Here is a 13,516-nt window from a genome sequence, read left to right as displayed (position 1 = left end):
CATTATCTGCATGCCAAAAGAAAGAGCATCTCTTGTTGGATACACCTTCATACAAAATGCAGTATGGGCTGAAAGCCTACACCAGGTGTATTCAACTATAGGCAGAGGGCCAAAATTGTAAAATTACTTTAAGTTGGGGGCCACAAGACAAACAAACAAAAGTTCATGGTTTAACCGGAAACCGTTAAGAAATGTGTGGTTGGTTCAACGGTTAATTTATTATGTTATTATTTTATTTATTTTGTGTTGAAAAGGTACTTCCACCCTAAAGTGACCCTGAATGTGAGCTGAATGTCATGATGCTGTGACTCTCAACAGATTGCTCATGAAACGCATCATAAGAGCCAGTGCCCTTATCAGCCATGTACTCAAATATAAACAAAAAGCTAAAACCTTTCCATGCAAACACGGAAACACTTTCACCATGCCAGCTTGGCTCCACTACTCTTCTCACAAAGACCCTCCCATGCCAGGGTCCGGTGCACAGGACACATTGAAATGCCTACTTCCTATTTTCTCAAATCAAAATACATAAATGCAGAATGTAGCAGTGCGACACCAAAATGGACAAATGTCCATTATCGTCCTATATATACCTATGGCACATAGCAATGGACATCATGTTGTACTATAGCACACAATGGCCGCTTAACCATTATCAAGTTTTGGTTAACGGTTATGAAAAAAAATCAAAATGGTCATCCTGTACAGCCAACCATCCAAGATTATTATTTTTGGAATATGGAATGTGTTCCAGGGCCACAAGACAACTCCCTGCGGGCCAAATTTGGCCCGCCAGTTGAATATTACTGGCCTACACAGTAACAAATAACGAGAAAAATGGGTTCTGATCTGGATTGGTGAGTGTCACTCATTTCTGGACCTTCACCTGGCATACTGGCTGGCTGGGATACCAACAGGGCCGTTCATTTAAGTTTTTCATATAATAAAATAAATGTTATCTCATGACTACATATAGAGCTGTTCAGGACCGTACTCTTTAATTTACAGATAATAATTACAAGGAAAAATACTCCTTTAATGGGATGAAACCTCAAACAAAACCTGGCCGTAGGTGGGCAGCCATCTGCCTTGAGCAAGGTTGTGTTGAGAGAGAGGGGGGGGGGGCATGGGTGTGGGAGCAAGACAGAGATGCACAGCAACAATAATAACTATAATAATACTCTGCTGCCATAATCCATGGAAACCTTCAATCCGAAGCCAGGGGGTCCGTAATCCCGATCCATGGAAGCTTGTGAGTTGAGAAAGCACAAAAATTCTAGGGAGTTGGTAACATGCACTGATGGGACATGAAAGCATACAAGGGAGAGGAGCTCAGTCATGGGAAGTCCCCTTGCAGTCTTGGCCTATAGCTAGGGCAAGCCTGCTGACAGCCATAACTATAATCTTTATCAAAAAGGAAAGTTGTAAGCCTATACTCTTTAGGGAAGTCTGACTCCTGGACCAAAAAACTGGAAGATGGTTCGACAGGAGAGGACTCTGATTAGGAACCACAATTAGGCCAACATTCGGGGAGCAGTATTCTGCATGGGTAATAATAAGGTACAATGAGCTCTTTAAGATATGGTGCCCAACCATCAAGGGCTTTGTAGGTGAGCAAAGAGAGATTTTCAATAGCGTAATGTTGAAAAGCGACTTGACAGTGACGTGCTGTCTCGTCATATCGGTGACGAAACGGGTGATTTTGACCCAACCCACTTTAGTACGACAGAACACCTGTCTGGATGAAGAACCTATTGTGGAAAGTATCCTTCTCTACAGTGCTGAAACATGGACAATGAAGAGCTCTAGAAAAAAGGGGATGACATGCAGCAAAGAGTCTCTGGTCAGATTTGAAACCCAGCCGGCTGCAGGAAGGACTATAGCTGTTTATGTGGTATGTGCTCTTACCGGGTGAGCCACTGGGGTGCCATATGTGTTATAACTTTCAAATAAAGATTCATACGCGTACACCGACACATTAGGGCATTTTGATTTTGGGGAGACAATATTTTGGGGAAAAAACAGCCAAGATCTTTCACCCTTTTATTTCTTTTAATTACAATATCAAGTTCTCAATCCATGGAGCTTGTGTTCCATAATATCTTAAAAATTGCAATGATATTTTTTTGTTTGCATTCTCAAAATCTGTACAGTGTAACAAAGTTCAGATGTGAAGGTTCATAGACAAAAATAATACCAAAGTGTATTAGTGTCTTATCGGGTAAACAGATGCCATCTACTGCACCTACTGTACAGCACAGTGATACCCATTTTGAGCACATTGACATTTCAAGGTTTCTTCATATGGGTGAAAAATAGGATGTCCAGTTAAAAATATATGGGAGAGGTCAGCCACAGGTATTCTGCTGTGAAAATTTTACCAAATCTATAAAATGCATTTCAATATAATCTATAATCCAATATGATTTTAACTACCTTTAAAGGTAGTTGCCCAAAAACTTACATTATGGTGGAAAAGATGATCAAGAAGTTCAATTTCACTTCGACACAGTAATATCTAGAGTATTCATGTACCCCGTAAAAAATGTAAATGGACCCTTACGGTCAAATTCCACACTTTTAGAGTTCAAATAACACTGGATGTTACTGCGCATTTGTCTGCATGCCTATAATGGAGGTGATGAGGTGCTTTAGATCGATTCAAGTGAATTGTGAGGTTGCTTTGTGACTGCATTATTTCATATTTTCAAGTCCACAGTTGAAATCCAAGTCTTTGGGTCTCGCCTATCCATCTTTGACCTCTGTCAGAGGATGGAATTTTGAGGTGCTAAGGTGATGGCAATGCAGTAAAGACTTAAAATTCATACGGTTAATGGAAGCCCTAAGAGTGTACCGGTAGACCACTGCGCTGTGCAAATAACTAGTGGTCAGCCAAGCAATAATGAACAAAAACTCTTGAGGCTTTGTGGTCAGGAGATATAACCCCCAAAGATTTAAAATCACGTTTCTTTTCAACAACAAACTGGCTTTCTTGTGATCATAAACACTACAGCTTCATGCATTCTGTGGGTCACACAAATTTCTCCAACACATTTTACATTTGAGATCAGTGAATAAGAGAATAAAGAAATAAAAAGACAACCCTCAATTCCTACAAGAGGGAAATTAGACCATACTCAATGTTAAACTTGGAGAGTTGATGAATGCCATGCCCATGCCTTAAAAATACAATTGACATTGAAATGACACAATGATACAAATAATATTCTGGATATCAACTGAAATAAACTGAGTTAAACATTCTCTTTTTTTATGTATTCAATTCATCCAGAGACCTTAAGTGAATGACCAGCTTGAATGCCACAGAGAGTTAACACTAATTTCTTTTCAGTAATTATTTGAACCGCTATTATTCTAAAAATCATAATGTGGCACTGAAGCTGCCTTTACACTAAATCAGATTGCAGTTTTGTACATACAAAACCTTCAGGTATATTGAACAATGTATTGGTGACGGATATAACAACATGATAATAGAAAATACAAAATAAAAACACAGACAACTCAAAACAGAGGGAAATCACACTACAAAATGATGTGTTAGGTCCTCTTACTGCCCAGTCTCTTGAAGACGCTGACAGACCCAATGTCCATCTGGGCTCCCTGGCTCTCCCCAGCTGCTGCTGCTGTACCAGTACTGCTGCTGACCTTGGAGCTGGCTACTGCCAGTCTGGCCTTGACTTTTGGCCTGGTGCTGGTCACCCTGTTGTCCTGTGTGTCTGCTGGCAGCTCTGGGGAATCGGCGCCCGTGTGCGTGGCAGGGAGTTTGCCCAGTCTCTGAAGCACGCTAGGCTTGGCAGGGGGGATGCCCTCAGGTGTAGAAGGCAAGGAGGTGGGAGCGTCAGAAGAGGGTAGCTTGTATTTGCCTCCCAGGCGACGGAGTGTGGTGGGTGCTGGTTTAAGGCGATGTTGTATGGAGGGTTTGGGGGCGGTTTCTTTCTTTTTGGAAGCAGCTGGCTTCTTGAGGACACCAGCATACTGGAGTACAGAGCCATCTCCATCACTGTCATCTTCTTCCTCCACGTCCATGTGCAGCTTGCCTGCCTTCAGCTCATCTTCCTGTTCATCTGCTCTGCCTAGCCCAAGACGACTGAACACTCCCGTAGGCTAGAGGGAGAAAAACAAAAGTTATGAATAAAGAACAACCTGTGCACAATGTATGACTGGCTGTTAAATATAACCCACGGTCTTACTTTGCTGTTGCTTGTTGTCATGTCAACCTGCGACTCAGCTCCAAGTCTCTCAAACACAGACCGCTTCCCACCTTTTTATGGAAAAAAGTTGATAAACATTTAGAAAGATAAAAGAGAACTTTACACACTTTAAAGAAGGGCTGGACAATATTTTGTTATTGTGTCGTCATCTAGATAAAAACAAATATAAATCCCACCTCTGCTTGCCTGCATGTAGGCTACAGGCATATACCCAGGGTATCTGCAGGTTTAGCTAAGTCAGATTTCAAATCTTTTTTTAGGACTTTTTTTTATACCACTCAATAACACCAACAACTCAGATTTAAGGTAACTGCGCCAACTAGAGAATAACCAATACTACTCTGTTCCCCCAGCAAACCCACTGAACAATATGAAAAGAGAACTGGAAGAGCTACTGAACACTGCAATGGACCAGAAATGGATATCCAAGAAGGAACATGACTACCTACTATGCCAACATCCACGCTTCTCTTCTTTCTACATGCTCCCCAAGATCCACAAAAACTTGGAAAACCCACCAGGTAGACCGATAATCAGTGGGAATGAATCCATCACAGAACCCGCCTCTAAATTTGTTGACTTTTTTATAAAACCTTTTGTCACAAAATTGCCATCCTATATTCAGGACAGCACACAGGTTCTGAAAAAAGTTGCAGAAATACACAATATACTGTAAGTACCTGCATTATGGCAACTATGGATGTTGAGTCTTTGTACAGTAACATTGTCCATGATGAAGGCCTGGAGGCCTTGAGATACTTTTTGAGGTCTAGACCTGATGACCTTATGCCTCCTAGTGACTTTATTGTGCAACTCACTGAGTGGACACTCAAAAACAATGTTTTCCTTTTCCAGGATAAACTGTACAAGCAAGAAAAGGGTACAGCGATGGGTGCATGTTTTGCACCTAATTATGCTAACATGTTTTTGGGACGATGGGAAGAATTATTACCCGGGTCTAAATGAGGACTTTGACCTCTCATCATTCTTATAATCACCCTTTTCTTTTCTGAACTATTACATTACACAAGTTTTTTTCCTTGTTTTTTTCCTTGTTTTTTCCTCTAAAGTAACTACTCAACTGGGTTCATATATGGTGTACAGTACCTGTGACCTATGACTTACTTTACTTAAGTTGTTCTTGGATCTGTTGTATTGCACATCAGTCGTAACGTTGTTCTCTAAACCTTTACAACCATTGTTGAATTTTAAACTTTTTAATCTTCTTTCATTCATGTGTAGATAACATGTGCATGATGCCACCAGGGGGCCTGCAGGCTGCAGACTGCAGGTCCTCACTGTGGACACACCTGGTAGGCCTATAATTAAGCCTACTTCCTGTCTTTGTTCAGCAACACCCTGAAGAAGGCGTTTGCCGAAACGCGTTGGTGTTTTTTAATGTTCTGTAAGCCCATTGCCCAATAAAGGCTTTTTAATTTCAAATCCACCCGAGTGCCTGGACCTGGATTTTTGTGCCTTTATGGCACATTCTTTCCTTTTTTGCTCATTCATTGTATTCCCTTTCATGAGCACCGGTGGTTTGAGGGATACCAGTAGCGCTCCTGCCATCTCTCTCTCTCTCAGATGTAAGGTACTTTGTTACCAATATTTAATTATTAAATATGGGTTCCCCATCTATCCTTTTCTATTATTGGTAGTAGCTGTTGGCAGATTTGGCCTATAATTAAACAACATTTCATTACTAGGCTTTCCAAAAAAAAATTCAAGCAGACAGACGTCAATGTGTGTACTGTCACTTTAAAAGCCTAATTTATATTTTGTCGTACAATGGTATTGCACAACACAAATAGCGTAGATGTATAACCTCACAACGTGTCGCTCTGCTCTTCGTTGTGAGCTAATAGATCGGCAATTTTAGCCAGCGCCTTTCAAAGCCATTTCAGAAACGTTTAGCTTAGCACAGCTGAAACGGCATACTGTGGTTATAAATAAATGCAGTATTTAGCGTTATTATTTAGGGTCCAAAGAGTGTGCAAAGAGGGTCTGAGTGACTCAGTGTGAGTGTTATAGTTAGGACAGTAGTGGCATTTAATGTACGTTGATGAAATCTTTTGAGCGTTGATTAAATTACCTGAATAAAGCGACTCATTGTAGCTATTCATTAGCTGAGTACCTGCAATCTGGAGAAAGGCCGACTCTATTGTATTGCTAATGCTTAATACTGATGTCCTCTGAAAACGTACGTGACAACCTTCATGTGTCTGGCCTTTTTTTAAGATTAATTTAAGACTTTATTTTCTTTTTAAGTCCCTTTTAAACCCTTTTCGGACATAAATTAATTTAATAACTTTTTAATAATTGAATACACCTTTGTTTTAGCCAGTGCCAAAGGAAAATCATCCCTCTGTTTCTCTGCACATTGCGTTGTTGAAAGACACGGGACAGGTAGCTCATTCCTCCTACTTGCTCGCCTCTGCGAAAATGAATTACTAGGTGGCATCTGCAAAGTCCATAATGCAGCCGTAAATCCGTATGAAAAGTTTACTTATGTTGGTTTGTCGGACTGACGTCCGTTTATTGAATAATCAGTGATTTGCCGTGACTTAGCTTGGCATGTTGTTTAAGTCAGTGCCAATGGCCGGCCTTCTAAATAAGAGCGTTCGTCAAGTCATAGGAAACTAAGCGTTTTACTTATGGTCAGCTAAATTTTAAATGAGATATTTTTGAAGAATGTGTAGTTTCACTGTTGCTACCCTTAAAATATTAAAGTGTGAATTCAAATGACAGACTGCACTTATCACTTGTGGTGACTGTGAACTGTTTTCTGTAAGCTAACAATACATTTTGCATAGAACATACAGTATTTCCACATCTTTGACCAATCAGAGATGTCCAATGGAGTCGGCTTTGACAATTGACAGAATTGTTTGTTTTATATTTGATAGAGATTAGTTATTCTAGGGACATTTTTAGCCTGCATTGAGTGACAGTGGAGAGAGAGTGGAAATGTGGAGTGTTGGGGAATAACGTTCAGCAAATGGTCTGGCTGGCCGGGAATCTAATCCAGGTACCACCTTGGTCTGATTTTGAACCAGGACAAATCCTGGCGATATTCAAATGCGGGAAGAACAGACAATGGATTAAATTACCCCAGTGCAAGGAGGGAAGACACTCAAGCAGCCCCTGGTTTGCAGTTTGTATTCTGTTGATTTAGTCTAGTTTGCAGAAAGTTGAATCATGTTAGTGTGTCTTAAGTTTGTTAGGGACATCTTTTAGGGAGCTTGCATTTAAGAGCCCGGGGCCACTGGGCCAGGCGTACCTTGACTGGCCTGCTGGGCCAGGATGCGGCGTGTACGTGCCGTGGTGCCTTTGGGCATGTTGACGATGTACTTGCCTTCCATCTCTGCTGTCACACGCCGACGCTTCACCACGGGTAAACCATTCCCCTCGTCTGCTGGCCGAGTCACCACTGAAAACATGAACGAACGATGTAAACATGTCAGACTGCACTTAAGATAAAACAAAGAAACAGGGAACAAATATTTTAAGATAAAAGATCAATAAAATGGGCCAGAAGGACACTTTTGTTATATACCTGCTTTGCCATTCTTGCTTGCCTGTTTGTTGGACACAGTGACAGAGAGGTCTTGGCGGCGGGCTGGAGTGCTTGGTGGGGAATCGCTGCTCAAGGCGTTGGCAATCATACGAGTGGCGGCTAAGACAGAAAATAAAAGTATTTATAAATATTATTTATAAAATTATTTCTCTCTCAACTTACTGGTTGTTGTAATGTTCACATTTGCCCTTTCAGGCCAGTTGGCACAAGATAGTGAATTCCAACATAGCCACACACAGTTCCAGTCTTTTGTTTTGCCGATATCTTGATGATATATGAGATATAAGTGCATATGGTGTGTGATATGAAACGTAAGCTCATAATATAAACACAATAATCATTGTTTAGTTATCATCATTGACTATCTTCGTTCCAATGTTCAAGGAGAAAAATGAAAAAACAAACGTGGAATTTTGTGTGCCCGATATTACGTATTATTTATAGGATTGAATACAGTATATATACACGACATAAAGACAACAACATGCTAAGTAAATAAACAATAGTTGCAGCTCCAATGGAAATTGCATCAAAATAAAAACGAATGACAATTTAAAAAAATGCATATGCTCGGTCCATGTAATTCTTAACAGAAATTCATTCTGGACACTCACGGGTACTGGCAGTTCGTCTTAGCTCAGCCTGAACACTGGTCTGTCCTGAGGAGATGGCCTCAGTAGCCATTTTGCACATATCCTGCAATTAGAGGTACAAGTGTAAGTGTTACAGACATAAGATGTAAGCCTAGATTAATGCTAAACAATGAGGTCATTCACCAGAAGAAAACATCTAATTTTTTAATTAGGAGAATAAATGATCTATTACTGGGGGGAAATTTGCATATTTCATTATTAAATAGAAAGATTCCGCTGTTAAATGAACTGCCTAACACTGAGAACAAAGGGTGTTATCAAAAATGATCACGTGGCTTAAAGTTAGTGTGAAGTGCAACACAGCTGTGTGCAAAAACATAAGGCACTATTCTGCTGATAAAAATACTAAATAAGTCAATTTACAAATACATTTCTGTATGATTCCACAATCAGCTAGTTGAAGAATAGCTTCATGAGGAATAGAAAACGTTACAATAATTATTTATGTGTTTGAGTGTAAACCTCATTTCAACTTCAAATTTGCATCAACATTAAAAATAAATGTAAAAATAAATACATTTTAACTCTCCCCCAAAAGAACTTGACAAACATCTGATCGAATGTAGATGTTAATGTTGTTCCCTCATCAGTCCTCACCTGTCTGTACACCTTCTTGCCATGTTTGAGGATGGCAATGATGTCACCTATTACAGTAATGCCCAGGTCCATCATGAGTTCCTTACTGAGGTCCATCAACATGTTCTTCTGAATTCTACAGTGAGACAAAGAGCGTATCAACCAACTTTTCTCTACAACACACCTTTTACTAATTCAGATTCTTCTCAATTTCTTAAATTGCTCCAGGTTTTCTCGAATGCCTCAATGTTATTTGTCAGTTACCTGTTGTCCACAAAGGAAACAGCATAGGTCACAGCTAGGCCGGCGGGGATTCCAGCATCCTTGAAGAACTGGATCCACTCTGATGTGGCTGAGGAGGAATAAGGGATAGAGGGAGTGCAAACATTTAATTAAATACATTAGGTGAGGTTTCAGCCAGATCAGAGCCGCATTCACATCCATTATAAAATACTGGCAGTGTGCACAACACTGTCGATCGAGCAGTTTGCGAGATTAGCTCTGTACACACAGACACTCTCTTAGAGGTGGCTAGCCTCCTGCAGAGCCATGCTGTAACAAAAAAACAGTTCAACAACAAAACCAAGTGTTTTCTCTCATCTACTATTCATTTTCGTACCTGAATATCAGACAAGAATGTAGTAAAACAGGTGTGAAAAGAGCTGGGTAACTTCTTAAAGGTGTGATCCTATTTACATACCTGTGCCATTAGGCTGTGAAAAAGAGAGATTTTCTGGGGTATCGGCAGATGGCCTATCCACAACAACTCTGACCCCATACCACAGAATAAATACAAGTAGTGTAACGCCTGACATTCAAACCCGGGGGGGCAGGGTCTCCTGCACAGGAAGTGACACTAAAGCCAAGCTACACTCAACCCCTTTGACTTGATTGATTGAATATTTATTAGACATAAACATAAACAGTAAACAGCACAAGGTACAGTCAGACATTTGAGCTATAAAGATAATACAAAAAAGTCCTGGGGACTTGTTTCCATTGTGGTCCTATATATATTCAATTCATCAACCTACCCTCAAAACCCGATCCAGGCCATGGCATCAATTTAAGGCCTGGGATTCGAACCCAGGTCTCCCGCCTGGAAAGGGCGCTATAGAGCCAAACATCTTAACCACTAGTCAAAGAGGGAATTCCTCTTAGCCAGGGGAGATATTTAGACTTTTAGTCTTAAGGCATAGGTTCTGGGCCACTCTCTTACAGTTGTACATGTTAAAGGGGTAGCAAAAGTGTCTCCAATAAATGATTTTATTTTGCGGTCTAATTTGTCTAGTCATTTATTAAAATATACATTTACTTCTGAGGTGAAGCCACACAAATATTTGTGCTGTAGCAGTTAGGGTGGGCCCAACAGGCTTAAGTCACATAACACATGCTGACTGTGACCAGCTGGGTGTTATTTTTAAGAGCATGATGTAGTGCCTTGTGGTGTGGACTGAACTGGTGGTAGAATTCAGCAGGGCTTGGCCTCGGAGGTCACAAGCTCACAGCCAATGCTAACATACAAGTACAAAAATAAGAATCCAATGATAGCAAACATCACATTGGTTTAAGAAAGAACGTTTAAAAGGATGACATCCTGTATGTTAGTTATTCTGATCACACTAGCTTTTTCTCCACACAAACTTGAAAATGAAGGCACATTAAAAGGGCATATTAGCAAGTACTAGACTAGAGCAACATGAACTGTAATCATACAGTTTATCATACAATCATAAAGTCTATTCTCATCATGAAAAGTGAAATTGCTTAAAATGGCCAAACATCTTCATGGCAATGTCGCATCATCAATTTTTATCTTAGCATACGTTAGGCAAGTAAAACTATGATCTGCCATCTGTTATAGTTGTGTTCTACTCAGACTCAAAGGAGATGATTTGATTTGTGAATTTTAGCCTACTTAGTTCAAATAACATCGATTAGATCCACATCCGGCACATTATGGCTAAACACAAAACCCATTTGGTAATAGTGTGTTAATGTAGTTTAACATAATTTAAGCTTAATTTCAGATTGCGTAATGTAAAACAAGAGCAGAACAGAACCTCGTATCAAAGCCAAGTACGTTGCTAACATTAGCTTAATTCAATGTTGGTTTCAGATACAGCCTAGCTAACAGTTAGCTATGCTAAGCGGGTGTGATCGACTCCTGCACATATCTAAACAACACTCTGTTTGAGCTCAAAAACAGCGTTTTAATGTGATGGACAGTCGAAAACAAACGACGGTGAACTATTAACGCATATCGCCAAAATAATCACAATGTATGGGCCCTTGTTCTCTTACCTGTTGTCACGGACGCCATGTTGACCAATGTGTGTGCCTGTGAGTGTGAATGAGTGCGTGTGCGCGCGCCGGGGTCAGCTGCATCCGGTGACGGTCGCTGTGCTCCACTGAAATTACGTCATTTCCGTCAAAAGGCCTACTTGCATTCTGTGGCCACTGTAGTGCACTGTCAGACCAGTGGTTCTCAAACTTTTTCATTTCAAGGACCCCCAGTTAACTACTATGCATTAGCAGTGACGGCTCCTGGGGGTGGTGAAGGCTCAGCCCCCCTCCCCACAAATGCCCCCCTCCCCATATGAAAAATATTTATGGAATAAATAAAAAAAATATATATAAATATGTGAAAGACAATTGACTGACTTCTATGTAAACCATACTATAAAATCATACTTTTTATTTAAAGGCGGTGAGACCAGATAGGATCCCAGGCCACGTCCTAAAGGCATGTGCAGAACAGCTAGAGGGAGTATTTGCCGACATTTTCAATCTCTCTCTCTCCCAGGCTGCAGTCCCAGTGGACTTCAAAATGTCCACCATTGTGCCCATGCCCAAGAAATCCAAGGTGACATGTCTGAATGACTGGAGACCTGTCGCTCTCACCCCAATAGTCAGCAAATGCTTTGAGAAGTTGATGAGAGACTACATCTGCTCCACGCTACCTGCCTCAGAGACTTAGAGCTCAGAGACTTAGAGCTACACCCAAGCACGTGCAACTGGATACCAGACTTCCTGTCGAAGCGCCGTCAGGTGGTGAGAATGGGCGGTATCACATCTGACACTGTGATGTGTCAGATGTGGCTGGATGAGTGCTGAGCCTTCTCCTCTACTCCCTATACACGCATGACTGCACAGCCACACACAATTCCAACATCAAGTATGCTGATGACACTGTGATAGGCCGGAGTGTCAACAATGATGAATCTGCCTATAGAGATGAGATCAGTTTACTGGCACTCAACGTATAAGAACAAGGTGCTGATCGTGGACTTCAGGGGGCCAAGGAGAGAGCATGTGCCCATCTTCATCGACGGAAGTGCAGTGAAAAGGGTCAGCGAGTTCAAGTTCCTCTGAGTACACATCGAGGAGGAGCTCAAGTGGGATACACATACCATGCACGTGAGGAAAAAGGCCCAACAGTGACTATATTGGTTTCGTTGCTTGAAGAAGTTCGGAGTTAGCCCCCACATCCTCCAATTGTACAACAACAGCTCCATTGAAAGCATTCAGTCAGACTGTTCTTACCCCTACAACGACTGTGGCCAGGCAAGAAGGCCTACAGTAGTATCAAGGGCAAGACCACCAGGTTTATGAACAGCTTCCACCTGGCTACCATCAGACATTTGAACAAGGCATGACCACCGCCTGTCATCAGGCAAGTCTTGGACTTTTACTTTTCCTCAAGGCCATACCTGTGGTGGATTATACCAGTGAAAGTGACCTTAGACCCCGTCAACTACCGCCCTGTTTCTATGTTCCATTTCGAAGGTTATGAGGTTAGTATATGAACAGGCAGAAAAGTATCTTGCAGAAAGAAAACTAATATACGAATTCCAATCTGGCTTCAGAACATCTCATTCCACTGACACCTGCCTACTCTATTAGACCGACTACATCAAACGTGAGGTGGACTCGGGCAAATACTGCGGCATGGTCATGTTGGACCCCCAAAAGGCATTTGACACTGTAAATCACTCTATACTGATTGATAAGTTGAAGGCAATCGGTTTTGATAGTGCATCCGTGAACAGGATGAAATCTGGAGAGGAGAGAACAGGTGGCGGATGTGAACGGAACTGTCACGGTGTCCTCCCCCAGTGTTCCTCAAGGAAGCATACTAGGCCTGGACGTAGCGGTCCAGGCACCTAGGCTCAGTGTAGCCTGACAGCGTGTCGCGGGTTTGAGTCTCGATCTCGACGGCCTTTGCTGCATGTCATTCCCCATCTCTCTCCCCATATCCTGTCAGCCTACTGTCCTATCAATAAAGGCATAAAAAGCCCAAAAATAAATCTTAAACTAGAAAAAGTGCTCCTCGGAGCACAGGTCTCCGCCAGGTCAGTGTGTTAGAGTAGAGTGTGAAGTGAGCGGTGATATTTATGAGTTATTCATTTCATCATGCTATTTTTGAGCGGTGTAGCCGCTCCTATAAGTGGGTTTGGGACCCATCCGTG

The 13,516-nt window shown here is 41.5% G+C and overlaps 1 protein-coding gene across 2 annotated transcripts; it reads right to left on the bottom strand.

Annotated features, from left to right (window-relative positions):
* Window positions 1-2,044: 2,044 nt before the first annotated feature.
* Window positions 2,045-11,407, bottom strand: cUnh19orf47 (chromosome Un C19orf47 homolog). 2 transcript variants are annotated; one of them, XM_084064298.1, is made up of 8 exons: window positions 11,349-11,407; window positions 9,309-9,396; window positions 9,066-9,180; window positions 8,430-8,511; window positions 7,795-7,914; window positions 7,519-7,668; window positions 4,218-4,288; window positions 2,045-4,131 (listed from the first exon to the last, which is right to left on the bottom strand). In XM_084064298.1, the coding sequence occupies exons 1-8, from the start codon at window positions 11,365-11,367 to the stop codon at window positions 3,565-3,567; spliced, it is 1,212 nt and encodes a 403-aa protein (XP_083920424.1). In that variant the 5' UTR covers window positions 11,368-11,407; the 3' UTR covers window positions 2,045-3,564. The 2 variants fall into 2 exon arrangements, with proteins under 2 accessions (XP_083920424.1, XP_083920425.1); XM_084064299.1 differs by having other exon boundaries at window positions 7,594-7,668.
* Window positions 11,408-13,516: the final 2,109 nt, after the last annotated feature.

The sequence above is a fragment of the Gymnoscopelus microlampas genome, assembly GCF_963454915.1.
Source record: "Gymnoscopelus microlampas genome assembly, chromosome: 8".
In the NCBI taxonomy this organism is placed as follows: domain Eukaryota; kingdom Metazoa; phylum Chordata; class Actinopteri; order Myctophiformes; family Myctophidae; genus Gymnoscopelus; species Gymnoscopelus microlampas.
The sequence above is the reverse complement of the archived record's forward strand: the minus strand, read 5'-3'. Positions and strand labels throughout refer to the sequence as shown.